At 47.8% G+C, this 25,681-nt stretch overlaps 3 protein-coding genes, 1 long non-coding RNA gene and 3 other non-coding genes across 9 annotated transcripts in view; all 7 read right to left on the bottom strand.

The window, feature by feature from the left end:
* DYM (dymeclin) overlaps nt 1-5,555 on the bottom strand; it is a 164,898-nt gene extending 159,343 nt beyond the window's left edge. Inside the window, exon 1 of one of the 3 annotated variants that reach the window (XM_071731262.1) lies at nt 5,419-5,555. The gene's annotated coding sequence lies outside the window, so the exon portion shown is untranslated. Of the gene's footprint in view, nt 1-4,344; nt 4,405-5,418 lie in introns of those variants that run through there. The other 2 variants (XM_071731264.1, XM_071731263.1) reach the window with 2 other exon arrangements.
* A 3,044-nt stretch (nt 5,556-8,599) lies between these two features.
* Nucleotides 8,600-13,002, bottom strand: LOC139789800 (UPF0729 protein C18orf32 homolog). Its single transcript, XM_071730871.1, has 3 exons — nt 12,889-13,002; nt 10,842-11,094; nt 8,600-10,222 (listed from the first exon to the last, which is right to left on the bottom strand). Exons 1-3 carry the CDS (start codon nt 12,966-12,968, stop codon nt 10,148-10,150), a joined length of 408 nt encoding a protein of 135 aa, XP_071586972.1. The 5' UTR covers nt 12,969-13,002; the 3' UTR covers nt 8,600-10,147.
* Nucleotides 13,003-13,170: 168 nt separating this feature from the next.
* On the bottom strand, nt 13,171-18,437 carry LOC139789866 (large ribosomal subunit protein uL22). The gene is made up of 6 exons (XM_071730968.1): nt 17,965-18,437; nt 17,820-17,860; nt 16,724-16,858; nt 14,493-14,591; nt 13,988-14,179; nt 13,171-13,250 (listed from the first exon to the last, which is right to left on the bottom strand). Exons 1-6 carry the CDS (start codon nt 18,002-18,004, stop codon nt 13,203-13,205), a joined length of 555 nt encoding a protein of 184 aa, XP_071587069.1. The 5' UTR covers nt 18,005-18,437; the 3' UTR covers nt 13,171-13,202.
* On the bottom strand, nt 13,871-13,939 carry LOC139790498 (small nucleolar RNA SNORD58). The gene has a single exon (XR_011723540.1). It is a non-coding gene; the product is annotated as a small nucleolar RNA SNORD58 (small nucleolar RNA).
* Nucleotides 14,259-14,327, bottom strand: LOC139790487 (small nucleolar RNA SNORD58). Its single transcript, XR_011723529.1, has one exon. It is a non-coding gene; the product is annotated as a small nucleolar RNA SNORD58 (small nucleolar RNA).
* Nucleotides 18,110-18,178, bottom strand: LOC139790453 (small nucleolar RNA SNORD58). The gene has a single exon (XR_011723496.1). It is a non-coding gene; the product is annotated as a small nucleolar RNA SNORD58 (small nucleolar RNA).
* Nucleotides 18,438-19,468: 1,031 nt separating the features above from the next.
* On the bottom strand, nt 19,469-21,091 carry LOC139790053 (uncharacterized). The gene is made up of 3 exons (XR_011723359.1): nt 20,962-21,091; nt 19,904-20,001; nt 19,469-19,804 (listed from the first exon to the last, which is right to left on the bottom strand). It is a non-coding gene; the product is annotated as an uncharacterized lncRNA (long non-coding RNA).
* Between the last annotated feature and the right edge of the window lie 4,590 nt (nt 21,092-25,681).

Here is a 25,681-nt window from a genome sequence, read left to right as displayed (position 1 = left end):
GTTACTTCTGTCCCCATCCACTTGGGGTCATGAAAAGAAATAATGTCACCTGGTTCCCCAGTCCATCTCAACATCAAAATCTTTGTACTGATTAACTCCAAGTGCTGCCAGGAATATCTCTACAAATAATTTTTCCAAGAGTAAAAGTAAGGTGGGTGCAAATGGCACAAGAGTGAAAAAACTTTGGTTTTACCAAATAAATTGGGAAAATTCTGCTAAGCTAAACTAATGATAAAGTAATACACAGCAATGAGAACTCATGCTCATTTCCCTTTAGGGTTAAAAAACCACTATACAACCCTCAGAAATGAGGGATTTTTGCCATTTTTAATCAGCAGCAAACACCAAAATAATCTTTGTTTTTAAAGGATGTTAAAAAGTCAAAATATTTCAGCTTGAACTTAATGCCTGGCAATCCAGTGCAATCAAAGCACTATTAAGAGTTCCCATCCCCTAATACACCAGTATATAATCAGTATATAACCAAGTGGCAGGGATGATTACAGAAGGGAATAAACTCACCCTTCACCACAAATAGTGTTTCCTACTGGTTTTTAAGTTAATGAGTTCTATGGGAAACACTGGTTCTGCTCATCTTACTTTCCCCTGTGCCCATTTAGTATTTTACTCCTCTTTTCTACTGTGGTTTTTTGGGCAACACTCCTTCCTCCAACTGCCTTCACCCATGCTGCTGACTTTGCCACATTGATAGTGTCCAGACACATAAAAGCACCAAAAAAGAAAATAAAAAAACACACACAAAAAAGGTTGTTGTGGAAAGGAGGAGACAGGCAAGCTGTTTCTGTAAAAAACATAACAAATGAGCTCTTTTAGAGAATACTGTTGACCATAAAGGGCTTTGACTTCAAAAGCTGAGGGCAAATACCATCTATCTGCCTAGACATAGGTCAAATTCTGTGTTTCTCCTCTATCCTCTATTTTTCAGACTTGACCAAGTCTGATGGCTGCTGTCTGGGATCACACTAACCACTCACCAAGTACCAAAAAAAAAACCAAAAAAAACAAAGCTTATTTAAAGCTCAGCACTTTGGGACAGATGCACTTTCACAACTACAAAGTGATCAACACAATGCTTAAGGGCAAGAAAAATCAAGAAAACTCCATCTTTAGGTAACTCTCAACAGAAACTGACTCATCCATCATTTTCTCAGCTGGATGAACAGCATCTTTTTTGGTCTTCCTGACCAGTAACTCCAGTGCTTTCCTCTTCTGTAGGAAGAGCCTGAAGGAAGCAGCCCTGTGGTAAGATAAATAAAGACCTCACAGAGCTCCACTGAAGCCTGAAGAGCCTTGCACATAGCAGCAGTGATTAATCCTGCTACATTTACTGCAGGCAAGGAAGGCTCCTCATGAGGAAGGCAAGCAGCAGCTGAAAAAAAAAAAAAAAAAAAAAGTGAGGATATTTCTGCTCCAGTTCCTTTTCCACAGGCTTCTGATGGGGGAGTCAGTCATCAGTAACAGCCTGGTTCTGAAGAGCACCATCTGCTTACTTCATGCCCACCTACAGGAGTTGTTCTGCTCACAACTGGAGCAGGGATTTTTCAAGCCTTCCTTGCTTAGGCAGCATATTCCAGGCAGAAGAAATGGGATGTGAGCAAGGCCAGACACTGTGCCTGTTTAACAAGAGATGATACTGTTAAACCTTTGTCTTTGTTTAAAAAATCTACTAATTTTGATCACTAAGGAGATGTCTGTTTATTCATCTCTAAATAGTTTATTTCAGATGAACCACCAGTCACCTACACTGATCACCTTCACAGCCTTGTCCTGAACTGGACCTTGCTCAAACTGCCTCTCTCTGAAATCATATCAGATCCTAAAAAGCTTGACAGAAAAATGCCATTCCTTCTTTCTCACTGTTCCAACCTTTTTTCTCAGAACAAAAACATCTGCTCTAAAAAATATTAAAACCATTTGGACACTGGACACCAATAAGCAAAATACCTGCTTGTGGCAAATGATGATACTGTTTTGAAGACCTAAACCCCCAAACTATTCTATTTATTATATTTTCATCCCCATACCCCTTCAGTGAGGTAAGAAAGCCATTTAATGACACCATTAATTGAAGTTTAATTTTTGTCTTCTCTCCCCTCAGCCACAATGTTGTGAACATCACAAACAGTTTTCTGCTGAGAAGCAGAAAACACTTCAGAGCTTCCATTTCACTTTCACAGATAAATTAGCTCTTCCAGCATTCAGGTATATTTTTGTCTCAGTTACACATGCACAGCAAAACATGTTTCTACTTCATGAGTGGAAAATTCCACAGCATCTCTTAGGGAATTCTTAATTTTGTCCATTTTTAATGCTGCTACTCACAGTCCCACCCTAAAACACAATCCATGTGCACCAAAACCCCCTGAAGGCTGAGAAACCTCTTAAATTTGCTGTGAAATAACAACACTTAGAGCTGTAAGAACCCTGAGGGGATTTTTTTTGACACCCTATTAAGTAATTACTGCACAAAGTCTAGAATTTGAGGCTAGAATGACAGCATGACAACCCTCATTTTAGCACTGAGGGAAGGAGTGGTGGTAATTAAAACCAATAAATAAAATTATCTCTGTTCTTACTCTTACATTCCCACATATCAAAGAAAAGTGGGAACTCAAACAGAACAAGTGTTTTCTGGAATAAATGCAGGAATAACTTCTTTCATCTGATCTGCAACACATCCTGGAGAAGGGAGGAAGGATGGGGTCAAACACACTTTGTATTTCTGCATAAAAGGCTCAGCTTCTCTCCTGTTAAATTATAAAGCACTTTCCATTTCAAGAAATGCAAATTCCAAAGCTAATTCAGCTTCTTGAAGAAGGCAGATTTTTTTTTTTTTTTTAAAAAAGGTTTTGTTTGCCCTCACCAATGTGATTCCTGCTGCTCCCACAACAGCTGTGCTGGAACTATAAAATGAGAACACCCTGAACTTTAAACAAGGAAATCAATGCAATATGGAGCTTCAAAATAATAAAAAAAAAACCCTAATAAAGAATATGCACAACTCATACTGACACCTGACTTTACAGCTTCAGAATACACTGCATATCAGCACCAATATTCTTTTCATCCAGTGGCAAAAAAGGGACTTTTATTACCACAAGTACAGCAATGGTTTTGAAAATATTACACAAGGTACCTGATAACCTCTCATGGGCAGTGCTGGAACCTTTGCTCAATATGGAAGTTTGAGAATTTTGGATTAATTTCCCCCCACCCCTTTTTTTTTTAATACTCAGTATACCTATCTAAAATTAATTTATAGTAATGAATTCAGTTTTTACCATAATTAAAATGAGCAGCTGGGCTGGACGAGACACAAATAATGTTAAACCTACCCCAGTTAAGTTGCTACTAGCTTGGTATAGTCACCTCTTTTTGGAAGGGTTGTTAAGGTTACTGCTACACGTATTTAAGACTTATTTCACTCTGACACCAAGAAAAAATCTGTCTAATGGCCAAAGAAATGTTTTTAAAAGAAAAATTCAACCACCTTGCAGGCTTCAGAAAGATACTTAGATGTCCATTAAAGGTCTGCATTTAAAGGTCATAAAAAGGTCTGCCTTTTTTTTTTTTTTTTTCATCATTGGTATTCTCTGCCCTTATTGAAAGCTTCCACAATTATTTTGGCACCTGACCCTTCCCACAAACTGGCATTATGCATATTTTTAACAGAGAACTGTTTTGTCTCTGCTGTAAATGTTGCCCACAACTAGAAGTCTACCCAGAGCACTAAAAGAAATGCAGGTTGTTCAGCAGGCTGTATCTGTTTTGTCTGCACACCTCAGCCTGCATTACACTACACCTCAGGATTTAAATCCCTTATCTCCTGCAAATGAAATTCTCCTTGCCAAAACGTGCAATTACAGCAAGGCTCAATAAGCTTTCCAACCCTGGAGAATACATTTGGAAGAAATACCAATACCATCTTTCCACAGCCACCTCCAGAAGAGCTGAGGAGCTGCCAAACAGGCTTTCTGACTGTTAGTATCTTCTGCAAACAAAAGGCTGCCAATATTCACCAGGCTTAACCTCGTGCCCAAGTGTCTGTCCTAAGCATGTGACAAACATTCTGGGATCCTCCTTGTCACCTGACAACATCACCCGCAGCACCAGAGCTATGTTGGTGTGGTATTAATTCACTTTTTACTGAACTGATCACTAAATATTAAGCAGTGGATGCTGTGCACTGGAAAAGGAGGTTGCTCCAGCCAGGTGAGAAGGTTGAGCACGGTCCCCAGGGTTGTCCACAAGCTTCTCCTAATGAAAGAAAGTGAAAAAAAAAAGAGGGAAACATCCCAAGGAGAGAGCAAAACCAAGGCCTACCTGAGCTCCTGGCCATCTGAAGAGCAACGGTGACTTTAAAGTCACCCCAACTGCAGAAACTTCAACGGTTTTCACTTGGGAACTGACAAAATGGGGGATTACACAACCCGGCAGCCTCTGTGAGGAAACGGGACCCAACCACCCGGGAGCTTCTGTCCACTCCCCTGAGCTCAAAAAGTGCTCCATGGAGGCAACATTAGCAATTTCCTTACTTCTCCAGATACCTCAGATGATTGTATCTGCAGCCCTACACTGTCATCCCCTCGGCACACGCAGCAAAAGAAATCAGATTACAGCCTCACAAGATCGTTCCGCTCGGCATAAAAGGCTTAAAAAATGAAATAAAACAAGGAGAGAAAAGAAGCTTGGGCATGAAAACATACAAAACAAATCCTGATGTCAATTAAGGGACGATACAAATCCTCCTCTAAACCCATTTCATGTTCTCCTTCAGAAGTATGAAAACAAATTGGCAAAAGGGAGAGCTGCTGTACTGCAAAAACCACCACCGGCAGCTAAAGGGAAAAAAAAAAAAAAAAAAAAAGAAACAAAAAAAGTTTGCTTGATAACAGCAAAGAGAAAAAAAAAAAAAACAAACACGCTATTTCATCCTCTTTTTCACCACCAAAGAACGTGGTTAAAGGTACAAATGATGGATGGAGCAGAGGTAGAACCGACACCGCCCTGGCTGTGGGGGTTTGGGGCAGAGGGGAAACCCCGCCGGGGAGTCCCGGGGCCACCTCAGGCCCCTCAGCCCTGGGGAGGGTGAAGGGGGGGCCCAGGGCGGCTGCCGCTGCTCCCCCCCCACCCCAGGGAGCGTCCCCGGGACCTTTCCGCAGCGCCGGTGCGGGGTTACCTCAGAAGCGCAGCGCTCTATCGCGATATGGGGACGAGCAACGATGGGTGCCGCGACCGGGGGACAACCGCGACGCCCTCCCCACCACTGACAAGGCAAGAGGCGGGCAGAGGACCCGCCACCGACCCGCAGCCCCTCAGCCCTCACCCGCCCCGCCATCACCGCCCTGAGGTGCTGAGGTGAGGCGGGCCCGGAGGTGCCTCCCAGGCCCCGCTTACCCCCTCAGCGCCGCTCCTCCTCCACGCAGCGAAGCAGGAAGCTCCCGCAGCTCCAACACCACGGCGGGAACGACCCGCCACGCAACGCCGAGGACACGGCACCCGTCCCGTCCCGCTGCTCCCCTCAGGGCCGCCCCCAGTTCCCGCCCGCCTCCGGTCTCCACGTCGCCAGCGCCTCCCGCTGCGCATGCGCGGAGCCCGCATGAGGGGAGGTGAAGCGGGCGGCGCCGCGGGGAACGCTGGGAAATGTAGTCCGGCTATGGAAGGGCCGCTTCCCGACTCCCGTTCCATCCCCCGGTTCCCCAGGCTTCTCCCGGGAACACGCGGGACAAACTTCCCTTCGCTCCGGGAAAAGGGGAGAGGGAAGGGGAAACTGTGGCGTCCCCTCGGCTGCGGCCCACGTTGTCAGTCAGTGGGAACTGAGGGGACTGGGTCGGACTGGGAGCCTGAGGAAGGATTCACCAGACACAGCCCTGCCCTCACAATGGTTTAATTTATTGGTTTTTTTACCTCAGGTAACCTCTCATCTTTACCTAAAGCATCTGAGGTGGGAGGTTTTTGTGCCATAGGGTCCGGGTAGTTCCTCCAAAAGGGAGGTTCTAGACTGTTCCATCAGAGGAATAATGGCCCAGGTTGCCCAGGGAGGTGGCTGAGAGGCCCCATCCCTGGGGATGTTCAACCCCATCCCTGGGGATCTTCAGCCCCATCCCTGGGGATCTTCAACCCCATCCCCGGGGATCTTCAACCCCATCCCCGGGGATCTTCAACCCCATCCCCGGGGATGTTCAGCCCCATCCCCGGGGATGTTCAGCCCCATCCCCGGGGATGTTCAGCCCCATCCCCGGGGATGTTCAGCCCCATCCCCGGGGATCTTCAACCCCATCCCTGGGGATCTTCAACCTCATCCCTGGGGATGTTCAACCTCATCCCTGGGGATGTTCAGCCCCATCCCTGGGGATCTTCAGCCCCATCCCTGGGGATCTTCAGCCCCATCCCTGGGGATGTTCAACCTCATCCTTGGGGATGTTCAACCCCATCCCTGGGGATGCTCAAGGTGAGGCTTGAGGAGGCTCTGAGCACCCTGATCTAGGTGAGGGTGTCCCTGGGGTTGGACTGGGTGACCTTTGGAGATCCCTTCCCACTCAAATCATTCCATGATTCTAAGGAAGGTCCCCAGGATTTCCTTCCAAAGGGAAACCCTTCCCAATGTCATCAATCCAGAGCATAATCCCATTATCACTGCATGACACAGAGCCAGGGTCTATACATCCATCTGCAACACTTTTAAGTTTCTTTTTCAACCTCAATAAAATGCAGCACCAGGGTCTAAAAGGTCCCCAAGCAAGAGACTGACAGCAGCAGTGTCCTCTTCTACACCATTTAAATTAAATTTACTGCAGTTGGGATCACTGAAAAACAAAAATAATGAATCTCCAAACCCCAAAATATGATTTGGTTCATCAAATATGTTCCAACAATCAGAAACTCCACCAGGAAGACAATCCCTTCTCTCATCTATCAGGCAGGCCAACAAAGCAGAATTACTTCTATTTGAAGGCAGGTTTAGTTAATCAAAGTGTAAATTAAATTTCCTTGCAGGCTCTCAAAAGACTGTTCTTTCAGCAATAATGGTCTCTAAATAAAGATCATTTTGCACAGAATTCATTGCCAGTTTAGATGTCATAAAATTCATTGAACTGATCATCTTCAATTTAACCTGCCAGAATCCCATCAAAATAATTAGCAACCTAAAATCTTTTTTGCACATCCTTGCAGTACTTTAAAGCTGTATTTTGGTTGTGTTTAAGTCCCAGGCACCTGTATAAACCAAAAAATGCCACATTTAGACCTTCTCAGAAAGAAAAAATACTTCAAATTAGTTGATTTGAACGGTTTTCAAATATTTTCCACTATGGGTTGATCTCTTGATTCTTCCTTAACAGTATTTCCATAAAACCAGACAGCTTTAATGCTGAAGATCTTGCAGAAGTACTGTGATCCCAAAATATGCCCAATCTAAAATATTTTTTTTAAATTTTCAGTGTAAATGAGGCTGCTACTTTAGTAAATTCTGGGAAGATGTGCACTCCCCATCATTAGATGCCCAAGACCTTTAGTAAATTTCCAAACACATGGACATTTTCTCAGTTACATTAAATATACCTGATCTCTTTGGGTTGGATTTTGTTGTTTTTTTTTTTTTTTCTTTTCTGTTTAACCCCACCACAGGATTTCTGACCTCTTCTTGGAAAAGAAGAGCAGAAACACCACCCTACAGCTCTCCTGCCAGGTCATGCAGAGAAGTGCCTCACTCAGGAAACCTTTGTGATCTAAAATCCTCCTGGAATATAAAATACCACATCACAAAGCACAAATGGTGAGCTTTTAGAAACCAAAAGGTGTTTTGGCTTCTTGCAAAAGCCAAAAATTGGGGTTTTTTGCCTTCTCAGTAGGCCTGGTGTTCAAGCTGTGCTGGCAGCCTGTGCTCCCATTTACCCACAGTTTATTCTCCATATTCCTGTCTGATGCCCTTCCTTGTTTTAATAATCCCCTAAATGGCTCAAAATAATCAATTATGTGCACTTTATGAACTGACTGCCTACATTTGCAAATTAAAGGAGCACTTGGAAAGCTCTTGGGGGCTTTTTTTTGTCCTGTTAGAGGGAGATGTGACTCCAAAACCTTGGTTTAGCAGACATCCAACTTTTTCTAAGTTACCTCTCCTGGGAGAGGAAGGGACAAATCTTTCCCTGATGTTCTGCAGCACACCCAAAACCCCACATTTCCACAGCCACGTGGAAGACCTCAGCTCTTGGAGTGACTTCCTGGGGCACTTTCCTCCTTTCCTGTTGCCAGGTGATGACAAATCCTTGGAATTTCCCTCTGATTTTGAGGATGAACTCAGACACTAAGTGGTAGCAGAGGGGTTTATCATTTGGGGAGGGTTCCCAAAACCAAATCCACCACAGCACAGGGTGACATCCCCTTCCCACCAGGGGGATGAAGCCTCTGATTTGTTGCAACAAGATCTGCAAAACAGCCAGAAATTCAGAGGACAAAACCAACTGGAAATCAGCACAGCCTCTTCCCCATCAGAGCCCACACCCCAGGACCTGTGAGCAGTTGCAGGAGTGTATAATTACTGTTTTTACCCTTTATTGGAGGAATTACACCACACATGTTCAGGATAAAGCCAGGTTTTACTGTCACAAAGGGAAGGAACAAACTGCTACATGGATCAAGATGGGGGACTGTGTTCCAAGGAGGATGCAAAAGCTGATAAAGCAGCAAGAACAAATCCACCTCCTAACAGAGCAGCTCAGTAAGGGAGAGCAAATACTATTTAGCCTTGTCTCAGGAGTTGTTTTTTTGTTTGTTTCAACTCATTACAGGAGCAAGAGCCAATATCCATTGGCATTGTGTTGACATTTTGGATCAATTCACACAAGACCTGACCAAACCAGGCAGTGGTAGGAAACAATATTCCTCCCCAGAAGCATTTGGCAGGCACCAAGGAAGTTTTTGGAGTAATTATTTACCTGGTAAGAGAAAACACAGTTGGAAGAACAAGGCTGGAGCTCAGTGAGCATTCAAGGACATAGAAAAAAAAAAAAGCAAAACTTTTTGTAGAATATCTCAAGTAGGGCTTCTGGGAAAATGATACATCCTAAAAATTGCTGGAATGGTTTGGGTTTGAATCTTTTGAAGGAGAGCTCTGGTCTGGCAGAGAGAATGCCCACTTCTAACCCCTACAAAGCACAGGGACATCTCAAACTCTTCCCAACTCCACAGCTGCAAGTCAGGAGAAGGAGAAATCTTCCCAGGAGGAAGCAGAGCAGGACTTTGCTTTGCTCATTTTCTTACCATGAAGCCAGCAGCTTTATGACCACCTTCACCTGAGGCCTGCCTGCAGGTTTCCAAAGCTTTTGTTGCCACTCTAGATAATTCTAGCTCAGAAACCTAAGAACAATTGTATGAAGGATAATATTAATAAAAACAATCCTCCATCACCATTCTAATTTCACAAGCTTGTTGAAGAGATTTGACTTGCACTGATTTTTTTTTTTTGCAAGACCAAATTCTGCACCATTTTAAACCACCACCACAAGAGAAAAAAAAAACAAACCAGAAAGAACCATTCCCCTGCTGCTCCTCTTCAGGAAAAAAAGGCACAACATTTCAAGGAAAAAAAATTAACAGAAATAGCAAATCAAGACTCTGCTTTTAGGAAGCCAAGTAAATTTTTGCAGAGAGCACAACTCCTTCAGCTTGTGACATGAAAAAAATCTTCATAATTTAACCATGATGCTTCTCTTGCTCCAGTGCAATTCTTCATTTGTTTGCAAGGTCAAGAACAGGAACAGCTTTTAAGGTGAAAGCCTGAAGTGTTGCACTAGCAGAGAGTGAAACTAAGGTGCTAAGATTTCCCCTCCCAAAGCTAGATTTAGTTATAAATTATTGAACCTAAACCTGAATCACACTAAACAGATGATGGATGAAAAGCAGTTCCAGTGAGGAAAAAAAAAAAACAAAACTTCAGTCTGCCAACATTTTAAATTAAGAAATATAATAGCTGCCATCTTAGTGGCAAAAGAGACCCTCTCCTCTAAGAGATAAGGGCTTGGAATTCAGCTAAAACGTGCAAAGAAAAACCAGTCTCAGAAGATGAGAAAAGTATCACCAGTTCATATTGGACACCAGGGAAGCAAATCCTTAGAAATTCCTTCCTTTAATCTGTTTTCTTGTCAGAAGCCTCCGGGGGTCTCTTTGCAGCAATCCCATTTGCCACACCGTTGCTTTCAAACTGTGAATAAAGGACACAGCCCTGGTTACTGGGATGTCCCAAAAAAAGGGACCCCAACCCCAGGACATGGGCAGCTGGTGGAAAAAAAAAAAATGACTTTTATAAAGATAACAAAGTGGTGGTGTGTCTAAAGTACTGTTTGGCAGGGGGAAGGAAGGAGGGCAGAGACAAAATGCAAAACTTTGCCACGAAACAAGGGATGGGACAAGGAATGGCCTCAAGTTGTGCCAGGGGACGTTTAGGTTGGAGTTTGGGAAGAATTTGTCCCTGGAAAGGGTTGTCCCAGGGTAGAGGTGGAGCCTAGAGGTGCCCCCATGCCTAGAGGTGTCCAAAAAAGGCATGGATGAAGCACTTCAGGACATGGTTTAGCTGTCTGGTAGTGATGGTTGGACTTCTGATCTTAGAGGTCATTTAACAATTGAACAATTCTCTGACTCAATAAAAGACCAACCAGTCATTTAAAATAATAATTAAAAGATAAATAAAGCTTCCAGTCATTTAAAATAATAATTAAAAGATAAATAAAGTAAGCTTTTCCACCCAGCTGCTTATTCTCACGTGCTGCCCACCCCAAACTTTATCTGGAGTGCCCCTGGGTAGCTACAAGCATTCATCTTACTCTGTGAATTCCAAACTCATCCTCCTGATCTCTTTTGGTGGCTGAAGGAACCCGAGGATTTCCAGAGCTCTCTCCTGGACTTTCTTTTATGGTGGTTGTTTCTTCCACAGCTTTTTTGGGCCAGGCCCTCTTAATGAAGGGGGCTATGAGGGGGTAGATGTAGGGCTCAAGGAATTTCTTGTAGACCCAGAGGAGAACGGGGATGACGATGCAGGGAATGCACACCATGGCTTCCTCCTGCTCTGTGACAGCCCTGGGGGATTAAAAAAAATATAAACAGGTTAGGATGTGGCTTTTGGATGCCATGAGGCAAGAAAATCAATTTAAATAATGAGTAAGGATTGTAGATGATATGAAAATGTAGCAGTTCTTTAATAAAAGACAAAATGTTGCAAAGTTCTCGCCAACCAGAGACACATTTTTTTAATTTTAAATTAAAAAGTTTGCATTAATTCATCATTTTACAGCTGGAACTTGGAAAAATACGTTCAGAGGGTGGAAGGTTTTGCTTAAATGACACAAAACTACTTCAGATCCAGTGTTACAGAACCTGAGGAATCATCAGCTGAGACAAAAGGAACAAAGGAGCTCATGAAAGGTGCTTCAAAAGGGGATTTTATTTCCAGCAAGGTGCTGGGGTTCCTGCTCTGGAGGGAACAGCTCAGGCCACCTTTCCAGTGCCTCTGCACCCAGGGCACCTCAAGGCTGCAGATCAAAAAGAAGTGAAACCTGACGGATATAAAAGAAATATAAAAACCCAGACTGGTTTGGGTTGGAAGGGACCCTAAAGCTCATCCATTCCCACCCCCTTTCCATGGGCAGGGACACCTCCCACCAGCCCAGGTTGCTCCAAGCCCCATCCAACCTGACCTGAGACACTGCCAGGGATGGGGCAGCCACAGCTTCTCTGGGAAACCTGGCACAGGGGCTCAGCACCTCCAAATTAAAGAATTTTTTCCCAATGTCCAACCTCAATCTCCCTTTTTCCAAGTTTAGAACCCTTCCCCCTCATCCCATCCCTCCCTGCCCTTGTCCCCAGTCCCTCCCCAGCTTTCCTGGAGCCCCTTCAGGCACTGGAAGGTGCTCTAAGGTCTCCCTGCAGCCTTCTCTTCTCCAGCCTGAACAACCCCAACTCTCTCAGCCTGGCTCCAGAGCTGCTCCAGCCCTCCCAGCATCTCCAGGGCCTCCTCTGGACTCACTCCAGCAGCTCCATCTCCTTCTGGGCTTGGGGACCCCAGAACTGGACCCAGCACCCCAGGGGGGTCTCCCCAGAGTGGAGCAGAGGGGGACAATCCCCTCCCTGACCCTGCTGGGGATGCAGCCCAGGACAGGGCTGGTTTCTGGGCTGCCAGCACATGTTGAGCTTCTCCTCACCCAACACCTGATCATGGAATATTCAGAGTTGGAAAAAACCTTCAAGCTCCTCCATTCCCAACCCCTTTCCATGGGCAGGGACACCTCCCACCAGCCCAGGTTGCTCCAAGCCCCATCCAACCTGACCTGAGACACTGCCAGGGATGGGGCAGCCACAGCTTCTCTGGGAAACCTGGCACAGGGGCTCAGCACCCTCAAACTCAACAATTTCTTCCTCATCTCCAACCTCAATCTCTGCTCTTCCAGCTCAGAACCATTCCCCCCGTACAAAAACCTCCTAAAAGCAGCAATGCTCCCGATTTTAAACTCCAGCTGACTCCTTTGTGCCCCGGCCCCCACTCGAGTCTCAGCAGAGGACACGGGTGACAGTGGCACATTCGGGTCGGGCTCTGTCCCCACACCGAACCGGCTCTTGGGTACAAAGATTACCCTGAAAACAGCTAAAAAAAGCTCAAAAAGGCTGCGCCGACAAAACGCTGGGGTTGTGTTCCAGAGGCCGGCTTGACCCAGAACATCCCAGGACTCGGATGTCGGGGCTAGACCCGAGAAGCTCCCGGCGGGCCCAAAAGAACCGAACCGATTTAAGCTCCACTCAAACGCCCCGAGCCCACCCGGGCAGGCTCAGGAGGGGAGGGAGGGAGCCGCAGCCAACCCGGCCCGGGCCCGCACTCACCGCACCCCGCAGCCGAACTGCACCGTTACCGGACCCACCACCGAACCGGAACCGGAAAGAGGGGACAAATCACGAGGCATATGGCCACACCCCACGCCGGAAATCCGTCATATCCCGGCGACCGTTCTGGGCCATTCGCTGCCCGAACCTCCCCCCACCCCCCGGGCTCTGCTTCCAGGTCTTTGGGTTTCCACCCAAAATCCACGTCCCGCAGAGCTGCTCCTCCCCACCCCGGCCCCACCCGCGGGAAACACCCCCCAGGGAAGGGACCACGCTCAATCCAAACTCTTTTTTGGTTTTATTGGATGCACTTTTTACTCCCGAGCCATCAGCTTCTGCTTCTTCAGCTTCTTCTGGGAGATCTGAAAGAGAGACCAAGAAATCAGAAGGGAGGTAAAGAAAGAGGCTGCACCTCCCTTCAAACATCCTGCATTAGAAATTAATCCCTGCATTAGAGAAAAGCTTATATGGAAAAAAAATCCCAAAACCTCCAGATAAAAGCTCTCTGCAGTGCATCACTGTGTAACTTCAATATCCCAGAGCTGGCACAAGACATAAGAACAGTAACTTCTTTTCCCTTGACTGAAGAATCTCTCCAGTTGTGATTCTCTTACTCACCATCTTTCAGAAGCAATGACTTCCAGAAAAGACCACTCTAGTAGCACTTAATATCAATACAGAGCAGTATAAAAATGAGGAAAGCTTGCTAGAAGAAATTTAGAGACACAGGAAAAAGCTGCAGTGCTTGCAGCCATGGTGGAAGCTATTTCAAGAACTTACATTTAAGATTTAGAGTGAACAACTCCCTTGGAGAAAGAGACATTTAAAAGTGAAATGGAAGTTTGGGTCAAAAAAAAAAACAACTGTGGAGATGCATTGAAGGATTACAAAATGTAATGGGGATTACATCTTAGGACATTAATCCCTGTTAGAAATTAATTGTTAGAAATTATTTTCCATCCCCATTCTCAGTGTTTGTGAGGTTGCTCAGAAGTAACAATTTTTTTTTCACGGGTGTTCCAAAGGTGTCCTAAGATGGTCATCACAGCAACCCCCAAACACCAAGCCTGGCACCTCCTGAACTGCAGACATTTGGTACCTTTTTCTTCTGAGCAACTTCCTCCTCTGGCTTGGGGACAATCTGCTCCTTCTCAGTGAGGATCATCTCGATGTGGCAGGGGGAGCTCATGTAGGGGTTGATGCGGCCGTGGGCTCTGTAGGTTCTGCGGCGCATCTTGGGAGCTTTGTTCACCTGGATGTGCTCGATCACCAGGGAATCCACATCCAGACCCTGGGGAGGAACGTGCAACCAACCTTCTCACTGCTTGTTTGGTTTTCCTCTCCAAAGAGCTCAATGTTGCTTCAGACTGACAGCTCAGAACAAACTATTTTTTTTTCATGGTTATTCCAAAGGTGTCCTAAGATGGTCATCACTGCCGTCAAGTCACCCAACAGAGCACAGAGCATGATCCAAAGGTACAAACCCACCCTGACTCCACAGATTTTGATTTTTTTTTTTTTGTACATTTAAGGGAGCTGAGCCACCCTTCAAGCCCCCACCCACCCAGCTCAGTGGGCACCCGTGCCCCCAGCACATCACCCACCTTCAGCTCAGCGTTGCTCTCCGCGTTCTTCAGCATGTGCAGCAAGAACTCGGCGCTTTTCTTGGGCCACCGGCCCTGGGTCCAGCCCCACTGCTTGGCCTGAGGGAAGAAGAGTTGTGATTTTATCCTGTTACAATGTAACTCCTCCTCCTTTACACCCTGTCACCTTGGAATTATAACAGCACCGCAGAGCATAATAACTTGGTCAATAACTTGATGCTGGAAACAGGGGCAACAGTTTTTATAGGAGTGAGTTATAGGAGCATCGTGTTCTGTTCAACATGAGGAGAAACGGGATGAGGTTCAACATTCCAAGGGCCGGGTCCTGCCCTTTGGCCACAAGAACCCCCTGGGGAGCTCCAGGCTGGGCAGAGAGTGGCAGAAAGGGAGCTGGGAGTCTGGATTGCCAGGAAGCTGAAGAGGAGGCAGCAGTGTGCCCAGGTGGCCAAGAAGGCCAATGGCATCCTGGGCTGGCTCAGGAACAGCGTGGCCAGCAGGTCCAGGGAAGGGATTCTGCCCCTGTGCTCAGCCCTGGGGAGGCCACAGCTTGAGTCCTGGGTCCAGTTCTGGGCCCCTCAGCTGAGGAAGGAGCTTGAGGTGCTGGAGCAGGTCCAGAGAAGAGCAAGGAGGCTGGGAAGGGATCCAGCAGAATTCCTGGGAGGAAGGGCTGAGGGAGCTGGGGGTGTTGAGGCTGGAGAAGAGGAGGCTCAGGGGAGACCTCATCACTCTCTACAACTCCCTGAAAGGAGGTTGGAGCCAGGGGGGGGTTGGGCTCTTTTCCCAGGCAACTCTCAGCAAGACAAGAGGGCACAAGAGGTCTCAAGTTGTGCCAGGGGAGGTTTAGGTTGGCCATGAGAAAGAATTTCTTTCCCCAGAGGGTGATCAGACCTTGGAATGGGCTGCCCAGGGAAGGGGTGGATTCTCCAGCCCTGGAGATATTTCCAAAGAGCCTGGATGTGGCACTCAGTGCCATGGGCTGGGAACCACAGGGGGAGTGGAGCAAGGCTTGGACTTGAGGAGCTCTGAGCTCCCTTCCAACCCAGCTAATTCTATCATTCTATGATTCTATGAAACTTCTTCCCTGTGAGAAAATCCTGGCCCAGGCTGCCCAGAGAAGTTCTGGTGTCTCCTGCTTGGTTTGAAGGCAGCAACTCACCCCTCCTTTACACCCTGTCACCTTGCAATTATTGTAACAGCTTTTGCAAAGCAAAATAATTTGGTCAACAACTTGACACTGGAAACAGGAGCAAGTTTTCAGAGAGGTGATTTTTATAGTCATGGTCTCCTCAACATGAGGAGAAACTTCTCCCCTGTGAGGAAACTCTGGCCCAGGCTGCCCAGAGAGATTGTGGAGTCTCCTTTAAGTGTTACTTCTGTCCTGCTACAATGTAACTCACCCTTTACTTACACCCTGTCACCTACAATTATTGTAACAGCACTGCAGAGCAAAATAATTTGGTCCACTTGACACTGGAAATAGGAGCAACATTTTTTTTGGAGTGAATTATAGGAGCATTGTGTTCTCAACATGAGGAGAAACTTCTTCCCTATGAGGAAACCCTGGCCCAGGCTGCCCAGAGAGGTTGTGGAGTCTCCTTCAAAGTTTTAGTTTTACCCTGCTACAACATAACTCACCCTTCTTTTACACCCTGTCACCTTGCAATTACTGTAACAGCACTGCAGAGCAAAAGGATTTGGTCAGCAACTTGACCTTGAAAGAGGAGCAACAGTGTTTATAGGAGTGAATTTTATAGTGATTTATGAAAAGAAACTTCTTCCCTGTGAGGGAGCCCTAGCCCAGGCTCCCCAGAGAGGTTGTGGGGCCTCCTTCTAAGTTTAATTTTATCCTGCTGCAATATAACTCACCCTTTATTTACACCCTGTCACCTTGCAATTATTATAGCAGCACTGCAGAGCAAAAGGATTTGGTCAGCAACAGTTTTATAGGAGTGAATTTTACAGTGATTTATGAAAAGAAACTTCTTCCCTGTGAGGAAACCCTGTCCCAGGCTGCCCAGAGAGCTTGTGGAGTCTCCTTTGGGGACTTTCAACCCCCACCTGGGTGTCCTCCTGTGTGATCCTGCTGTGGCTTGGCAGATCTCCAGAGGCCCCTCCCAATCCCTAACGCTGTATGACTCTCTAGTGCAATGAAGGTTAACTCTCCTTTGCCTTAATCTTCCTGGATAAAATGCAAACTGAGGCTGTCCTGCCCCGTTTCCCCCCCAGCTCACCTGTGCACAGCGCCCGACGCCGCCGTTGTAGCGCCGGAAGGGGACACACTGCTTCTTCAGGGTGACATCCTTCAGGTACTTGGTGGCCTTGCGGATGTGCATGCCCTTGATGGCCTGGGCAGTCTCACGGGTGTTCTGCCAACACACACCACACCAGAGTCCCCCTCAGCACACCAAGTCACAAGGCAAGAACAAAAAAAAACGAAAAATTTCTCTCTCTCCCGCATTTTCTGCTTCAGTTTCAGTTTAAGAGGAGCCCTCGCACACGCAAAGTTAAAGGAATAATTACAAATGGTTTTTATTTTGCTACAGGCTTTTCTAACCCTTGCAGCTCTGCCATTTCTTTATTGTTTTGTTTTGGTTTTTTTACCCAATATCTTTTCAACCAGCAAAACTCAAATTTGAGTGTTCATCACTTGCCGTAGTTCCTCTGTGGCCACTACTCCAAAACAAATCAGGATAAATTCCCCCTAAAATGTTAAATATGGCACCCCAGAGGAAGTGATGAGAAAGCAAACTACAATCAGTTCACTTTATGTAAGGGAATATGAAAGGAGAAGAAAAGGCTTGGCTAGAAAAATGAAGGAGGAATTATTGGTGCTGAAAAGAGGACATGAAGCACGTCAGAGCATAACTTCTGTTACCTCCTCACCATAAAACAGCAAGCAAAAATAACTGATATTTTTTTCCCCTCGTATCACAGAACACCCAGGAGAAAAGCCCCTCCTCAGCTTTGCTTGTGGGGGGCCCAAAGTGGTTCTGAGGACCCCATGTCCTCACAGCACAAGGCTCCAGCCCTCCCCCAGCCACACTTCATGGCCAGGTGAACCCCACGTTCCTTCCAACCAACCATCCAAAAAGGCAAAGTAAGAGAAATGCAACCAAATCCCTCGTTTATCAGTCGGCCAATTCCTCCTCCTAAATCCACTGCGTTTTTTATTTTAAGTTAGACTGGGAGCTTTTAAGGATAATTAGGATAAGACATCACAAGCAGCTAAAGTAGGGGCTGTGACGTTTGCTGCCACCCTGAAGTGACACAGGAGAAACAAAATGTATTTTAAAAAAACCCAAACCCAAATATATTTGCATTTCCCACCTTGAAGTGCACCCGCAGGTTGGATCCCCGGGACTTGCATGCTGCGGGGGAAAAAAAAAAAAAAAAACAACCAAGTTTTAGCATCAACACCTCAAGGGTTTGGGGTAAGTTTTTTTTTCTATGTGTCCCCAAAACGCCAACTCACATTTCGTGGGGTTCTCCGGGTCCAGGGAGTAGCGCACCATTTTGGGGGTTCACCTGCACAAATAATAAAACGAAATAAACCACAAAAAAACATTTAGCTTCTTAACGCAGAACCCTTATTCCCCTTACTGCCGCCACCTGAAGGAGCTGCTCAGAATCCATCGTTTCTTTTCACAATAAAATCCAAAGGTGTCCTAAGAAAGTCATCACCGCAGCCACGGCCTCCGCCCGGGGCCCGCAGTTACCTCACGGACACCGACACCCCCCCCACCCCCGCCAAACTCCGCCATCTCCCCGTCCTCCCTCAAATACCGAGGGCGTCCTGTGAGGTGAAGCGAGGCCAAGCGAATCCTCGCCCCCCTCATGGCCTCCCCGGGTCTCCCTGGGCAGGATGGGAGGGGATTGGGATGGGGATGGGGAGCGCTCCCTGCCCGCCATAGCTCCCTCACCTCAGGGCGCCGGCGGAGAAGAGGCCGAGGAAAGGGGCGGGAGCCGCCACCTCTCGCGAGATCTGGGGCGGGGTTCGGGCAGGGAGCGTGGCGCAAGTGCGGGGCCGAGCGCGGAGCGAAGGCGCCGCAGGGAGCGTCTGCAAAGAGCCGGGGGGTGGGGAAAGCGGTTGGGGAGCAGCACGGGGACCCTGTCACCCATCAGTGCCAAAGCCACCAGGGCTCCGAGAGCCCTCCGGGAATGGGGACCCCACCCCTGCCCTGGGCATCACCAGAGCTGAAGGAATTAAAGGGGGATGCTGCTCAGAGCATCACATCTGCACCCCTGTGCGCTGCCAGGCACCCATGGGTGCTCCCCACCCATCCCTTTGGGGGGCTCGGCTGGGCAGGGGGCACCCAGATAGGGTCCTGGGAGCAGGGAGGGGGATTTGATCGGCTCAAGGGTGGCAGAGCAGCCACCAGCCCAAGGAGCAAAGCCCAGGGCTGCAGCTAGATGGCAGCTGAGGAGAGGGAAAAGCTTGGGAGAGGCGTCCAAGAGCCAAGGGATAAACTGCAGCTGGAATTTCAGGCATCGATGATGTCCATGCTGGAGAGCAGGGAAAAAAAAAAACATGTTTGCAGGAAAAGACTGGAATTGGCTGCCCAGGGTCCCCATCCCTGCAGGGGTTGTTCAGATGTGGTGTTGGGGGATGTGGTTTTGGGGAGAATTTTGTGGAGTAGGGATGATGGTTGGGCTGGATGATCCCAAAGGTTTTTGCCAACCTGAAAGATTCTGTGATATGATGATTATTTCAAACAAAGCAGAACCCACCATGTTAAAAAAAAAATAAAAAATCAAATACTTACTTGTTAAAATTAAATATTTCCAAGAGCTGCTTGGGGAATTTTACAAAGCAGTGTTTGGATAAAACCAAAATGTTTCCAGAAAGTGGAACCCATCTCCTGCTCAGAGAAAAGTTTGTCAGACTGGGATAAAAAAAACCAAAACAACAAACCTAAAACCAAGACAAAAAAACATCTTTCTGAGCAACATCCCTGGCAGCAGAGTCCAAGCTCAGCTGCATGGTTAGAAGTTGCTGGGGTGTAACTGCTCTGACCACAAAACTATTTTTGGATCTCTTGTTTAGCACAAAAAACCCCAAAGATCTGAAGCCAGGATTTTACCCAGATGGGAAGAGGAAAATTTGATGAAATGCTCCCAAATATTTACGTGGCTGGAAACTGTGGCACCCTCATTCTGCCTGCAGCTCTCCAGATCCCTGCCTTAAAAAAGGTGCCTTTTGCTTTGCTTTCAAGGAGAAAAATTCTCAGAAGCCTCCAAGGAACTTTTAAGCAAACAGGGAAACCTGCTGGGATGTGGGCAAATATTGCTGCTTGGGTTTATATATGAAATTCCTGTGGGGAAAAAAAAAAAAAGTTTAGGAGCTCATAAGAACAGACTCCAGCTTTCAGTCATTGGTGATTATTTTGAGATTTGGGTTCATCAATTAGCACCTGGATCATCATCCAAGGACACCCAACCCAATCCAAATGCTGGTGATGTGAAGGAGGATCAGAAGAGGCACCCCATGGCCTTCCTGAGGGAAGTGTTCCTGGAGAAAAATAAACAGAGAAGGAGAAAGTTTCCCCTCTGGGGGTCTCCTGACTTTGAGGAAATGATAAATCAGTAAACCAATAGCTCAGCTTTCCAACACTTTCTCAGTGTTTCACTTCTTCCTCAGGAACAAAACCAGTCCTGTTCCCAGGGGTGCCAAGTTTCCAGCTGCTGGGAATTAAGATGTGGGATTCAAGCTGAGGTCCTCAAGCACTTCCCCACCACACTGTGGGAATCTCCTCCCCCAGCACCACCTGAATCCAACTTTATTCCTTCATCCTTTCTGCACCCACCCCCATGGAGGAATCCAGGTGCTGGTGGAAGAACCCAGCACCTTTCAGGCAGCTGCTGCTTAGCAGGAAAGCACAGAAGCAACAAGAGGTGGAGAGAAATTGGAGGTTTGGAGATGTGAAACCTAAGTAGGGACAGTTATCCCATGGTTATTTTCCTCATCAATCAAACCCAAAGCAAAGAGGAGATGTTTTTTGTTGCCCTGAGGTGTGGAACTGGTGAGGACTTGCAGTGGTGGAAGTGCAGAGGGAGCAGGAGGTTCTGCTGAGGGTGTCAGGAAATGGGGTGCAGGTTTTTATCTTTCTTGGGAGGTTAACAAGAGCTCTCAGAGCTGGTGCTGAGCTCAGGGCTGAGCTTTGTTGGGATTTACCCACTTGCACCACCTGCCTTGGATATTTGGCTGATAGGAGCTAAAAGAACTTCTGCATCTTCAGCAGAAAAGTTGGGAACCTGGGTCCAAAACCATGTTCCTGAAAAGTCCTGCCTAGGACTAGGCAGCTGCCTCCTGATCCCACTGGAATCTCAGCTCTGTAGGACTTCACCCTGGTGCCATCCCTCTTAATTCTCCTCTCCAGGCCCCCCAGCCCTGGTTCTGGTTCTGTGTGTGCCCAGGGAAACCACTCAGTCCCAGCAGGCACTGGAAGCAAAGCTCCAGCCATCTTCAAACCTCAACCATTCCTTTATTTCCGTGCTCCTCTTGGGATCATCCTCCTGGGAAGGGCTCATCACAAGGACAGCAATGGTTTCTTCAGTGATCCCAAGGGTCATTTCTTCCATCTCCTGAAAGAGAAACCTGCAGTAAGTGATAATATCCACGTGGGAGACCCAAAACCCTTTAGAGGTTTTGAAGACCCATCCAAAGCAGGAGGCCAGAGGCTACTCCAGGGCAAAGCTGTTTCCCCCACTTCTTGCTCTGAGGTTTTCTGGCAATTTTTTGGCTTCACACCTCTCCTCCTGACCTGCTCCAGGGACTGGAAGGGGCTTGAACCCACTGAGAAGCCATGGGAGAGCCCAGCAGGCAGTGAGGAGAATGCCAGTCCTGGAATGTTGGATCCCATAAATCTTTCCATGCTACAGGAAGGGGGTTTTGCATAGAAAAAGAAGGCAGTTCTTCAGGATTTTTGCAGGTCTCTTGGCATTTTTCTACCAGAAACAATTTTTGCAGCCCAAGGGTTAATGGGGATATGAAAACTCATTCACAAAATTCCATACAAATGGGTTGGTTGTCCTAAGTCAAAAAATCTTCAAGCCAAAGGCATCCAACACACTGGAAGCTTTCCAGCCTCCAGGCAGCTGCTGCACCTTCTTTCCCTGACCTTCCCTCTCCTGACCATCCTATGGATTCCTGCACCCTGCTTCCCAAATCTGTGGCTCCAGAGGCACAGCTTGATCCCAGTTTTTGCCTTTTCTTCCCATGGTCAGCCTGGAGCAGAGGAGGCTGAGGGGAGAGCTTCTGGCTCTCTGCAACCCCCTGAGAGGAGGTTGGAGCCAGGGGGGGTCGGGCTCTGCTCCCAAGGAAGAAGGGATGGGAGAAGAGGAATTGAGCTGGAGGTTTAGATTGGAGCTTGGGAAGAATTTCTCCCTGGCAAGGGTTGTCAGGGCCTGGCCCAGGCTGCCCAGGGCAGGGCTGGAGTCCCCATCATTCCTGGAGGGATTTCCAAGCCCTGGAGATGTGGTGCTGAGGGACATGGGGCAGGGGTGGCCTTGGCAGGGCTGGGTTAAGGGTTGGAGTTGATGCTCTCCAAGGTTTTTTTCCAAGCCCAAGGATTGTGTGACTCTCTGCAGACCCTGATGAGATCCCTCCAAGTGTAACTGTGCTCAGAGCCACTCCAGAGCCAAGTGCAGAGGCTGCAGAGCTCAGGGTGGCACAGCAAGCTCAGGACCCCCATGGGGACAGGTGGCATCTCCTGACCCTACACTGACCCTTTAGGGGAGGTTTAGGTTGGAGCTGGGGAACAATTTCTCCCTGGAAAGGGTTGGCAGGGCCTGGAGTCCCCATCATTCCTGGAGGGATTTCCAAGCCCTGGAGATGTGGTGCTGAGGGCCATGGGGCAGGGGTGGCCTTGGCAGTGCTGGGTTAAGGGTTGGAGTTGATGATCTCCAAGGTTTTTTCCAACCAAAATGATCCTGGGATTCCCAGGCAGCAGCATTTGGGCACAGGGTAGGTGAGCTCTGAAGTTAAGCCACTCTCCACAACCATCTCCTAAAATCTGCCAGCCCAGGCAGTGAATCCCAGGAGCAAGATTTGTGGGCTTGGAAAAGGAGGGGAAACATCTCCAGAACATGGGCTGCTCACTGCCACCATGAGAAGACACTACAGGAGTTTTGCTTTGCATCAATAATTCTGTCTTGGTCACTTTGAGTTGTCCTGGTTGGAAAAGTCATTAAGATCATTCCTGCAAGGACCATTCATACCTGAGGTCCTTCTGTGTGGTGCCTGTCAGCAGGGAGGTGCAGAAGTTTCTGGAAGAGAAGAACAGGTTTGGTTGTGGCTTCTCAGCTCTTGAAGGAGACAGAAAGAGCAGATAAGAACCAAGCAGAGGAAACCTCTTGGATCCATTTTGGTTCAGAGATGCAGTGCCACAAATGGATGGAATCTGAGGCTGGGTTTACAGCCCAGAGCACACTCAGTTTATGAAATGCTGACAAGATGCACAGCCCAAGAAAAGGGGAGGTTGGAAAAGGCCCATGGAGAGCATCTTTAGCAACCCCTCTGCAGCTCAACCATCCTTACAGAAAAAAAAAAAAAAAAAAAAAAAGAAACCCAACACCTAAACACCAAAGGTTTTTGAAAAAGAAGAAAGAAGAAACTCTTCTGTTTCTACAGAATTGCCCAGATTTTCATCCATGCCTAAGCTGTGGGTGCAAATTATCCCTGATTCCAGGGGATATTTTTGGCTTCCTCAACAAAAAGCACAGAGAATCCCAAGAGCTCAGAGCAAACAGAAGCCCAGAGTTTCATTTATCCCCAGCAATGTCCACGATAAGGCCACTGACCCAATGGCTTTCCTCACCCAGGTGATTGCTGAGGTCCATTTCTGGCAATCAAAGCCATGACCCAGCAGTCAGGGACCTCCAGAACCTACGCAAAGGGTTTTCTTGCCAAGAAAAACCCCGAGGTGAATGAACACAAACTCCAGCTGCAAGGTTTTTCCACCCCATTGGAATGGTTCTGCTGGTGATTCCCTCCTCGCTGGGCGTGCAGGGGGTGGGTGAACCCCTTGCTCTAGGACATGGTGCCAACAAAATGTTGAAAATCAAGACATTTCATTTCACATGAAGTGCTGTGGGTTGGTTTTTTTTTTTCTTTGCTTGTTTGTTTTGAGCTGGCTGGCTGGTCCCCAAGAAGCTGGGGACAGGGGCTGTGCCTGCTGCATCACCCCAAGCCCTTCTATGATTCTAGGATAAAAAAAGAAAGCTTTTCATATTACAGTCATATAATAGAGATAATTATGACCATAACCAGCCTTCCATTTCCATTTACCAGCCCATCAGAATGTTGGTATGAATCAAATTTCATCTCAGTCACATGAATATCATCAGTAGGAACAACAGGAAACAATAAATCATTCTGGAAATGGTCACATCTAGAAAAAATATGGCTTTTCAGTCTACTTTGGCCACAGAACAGCTTCTTTTAAAGTTTTACAACGATGTAACAGTGCTGGGGCAGTGCTGCATCCCTTGAAAGGTCCCTTCCAACCCAAACCATTCTGTGATTCCATCTGCTCAGAGCCTGGGAAGCCAGGGTGGGTGATGCCCACTAACACAGCCTGGGCAAGACCTGCAGCCAGCAGACACACTCTGGCAAATTTGGGAAGAAGCAGCAGCCCTGAACACCTCTTTTCCAGACTTTCTGTCTGCAACAACCCTTCCAGCATCCTCATTTGTCAGCCCAGGGCATGGTTTCTCTCTTCATTCCTTCCCACTCTTGCTGGCAGAGCCTTCCCCCAAGTTTCTGCTTGACAGTCAGAGCATCCTCCTGTGCAAACATCAAAAAAGATGCAAACTTCAACTCTGATCCCAAATGTCCCCTCCCAGGCCATCCCATGCTTCCTAATCCTCTCCAGCTGAGCTGCCTCCCCCTCTCCAGCCTCTCCTCTCCAGCCCACATGCTCTTTCCCAGCAGGAATCACATGCTGCTGCTTGGGAACGTCATATGATGGGTAGGGACCCCTGGGCAAGGCTGTGGCAGCCATCTGCCCACCACAGGGCCCCCTTAGGTAGAATCACTTAATCCTTTAAGGTTGGAAAACACCTCTAGGATCATCAGGTCCAACCATCAACCCAACCCCAGCAGCCAACTAAACCACATCCTGAATTGCCACATCCACACGGGTTTTGAACACCTCCAGGAATTGGGACTCCAGGCCCTGCCAACCCTTTCCAGGGAGAAATTGTTCCCCAGTTCCAACCTAAACCTCCCCTAAAGGGTCAGTGTAGGGTCAGGAGATGCCACCTGTCCCCATGGGGGTCCTGAGCTTGCTGTGCCACCCTGAGCTCTGCAACCTCTGCACTTGGCTCTGGAGTGGCTCTGAGCACAGTTACACTTGGAGGGATCTCATCAGGGGCTGCAGAGAGTCACACAATCCTTGGGCTTGGAACAAAACCTTGGAGAGCATCAACTCCAACCCTTAACCCAGCCCTGCCAAGGCCACCCCTGCCCCATGGCCCTCAGCACCACATCTCCAGGGCTTGGAAATCCCTCCAGGAATGATGGGGACTCCAGCCCTGCCCTGGGCAGCCTGGGCCAGGCCCTGACAACCCTTGCCGGGGAGAAATTCTTCCCAAGCTCCAATCTAAACCTCCAGCTCAATTCCTCTTCTCCCATCCCTTCTTCCTTGGGAGCAGAGCCCGACCCCCCCTGGCTCCAACCTCCTCTCAGGGGGTTGCAGAGAGCCAGAAGCTCTCCCCTCAGCCTCCTTTGCTCCAGGATCTGGACTTCTCTGGTCTCCCCAGCTCCCTCAGCTGCTCCTGGGCAGACTTCTGCTCCAGACCCTTCCCCAGCTCTTTCTCTCTCTTTATTTCACACCTCCAGCTCCCATGGCCATCAGCCACCCTGTCACCCAGTCAGGAGCTGGACCTGCAGCATGTGGGGATGCTTCACGCCCTGCCTAAAAAATCCCAGCCTTGCTGTGCCAAGCACAACCTGCTCAGAAAAACCCTCTTGTTTTCCCTCTGCCCTGACCTCAGTCTTTCTGCCTGGCTGTCCTTGGACTGGGAGTTCCCAAGATGAATATCAGCACTGTCTGTACATCCCAGGCAGGAACACGAGCACAAAGCACCAAGAAATGCCCTGAGATTTTCTTCATGAATTACAGAGCTGCTGAGTCCTCCTAAGGAAATCCAAAATGCTCCAGAAAGAGAATTTAAGCACTCAGGAATAA

Source organism: Heliangelus exortis, chromosome Z (assembly GCF_036169615.1).
Source record: "Heliangelus exortis chromosome Z, bHelExo1.hap1, whole genome shotgun sequence".
Classification (NCBI taxonomy): Eukaryota; Metazoa; Chordata; class Aves; order Apodiformes; family Trochilidae; genus Heliangelus; species Heliangelus exortis.
Note: the sequence above shows the minus strand (reverse complement) of the source record. Positions and strands in the feature narration are given on the sequence as shown.

Bases quoted from the DNA above. Each gene is read 5' to 3' on its own strand.
- LOC139789800 (XM_071730871.1), bottom strand. From the start codon at position 12,968: ATGCCTCGTGATTTGTCCCCTCTTTCCGGTTCCGGTTCGGTGGTGGGT. The intron at 11,095-12,888 runs GTGAGTGCGGGC...TTAATCCCCCAG, and splicing joins CAGTTCGGCTGCGGGGTGCG to GGCTGTCACAGAGCAGGAGG. The intron at 10,223-10,841 runs GTAAGATGAATG...CTTTATTCACAG, and splicing joins ATGAGTTTGGAATTCACAGA to TTTGAAAGCAACGGTGTGGC.
- LOC139789866 (XM_071730968.1), bottom strand. From the start codon at position 18,004: ATGGTGCGCTACTCCCTGGACCCGGAGAACCCCACGAAAT. The intron at 14,592-16,723 runs GTGAGCTGGGGG...TTCTTCCCTCAG, and splicing joins GCGTCGGGCGCTGTGCACAG to GCCAAGCAGTGGGGCTGGAC. The intron at 13,251-13,987 runs GTACCAAATGTC...TCTCTCTTTCAG, and splicing joins AAGTTGCTCAGAAGAAAAAG to ATCTCCCAGAAGAAGCTGAA.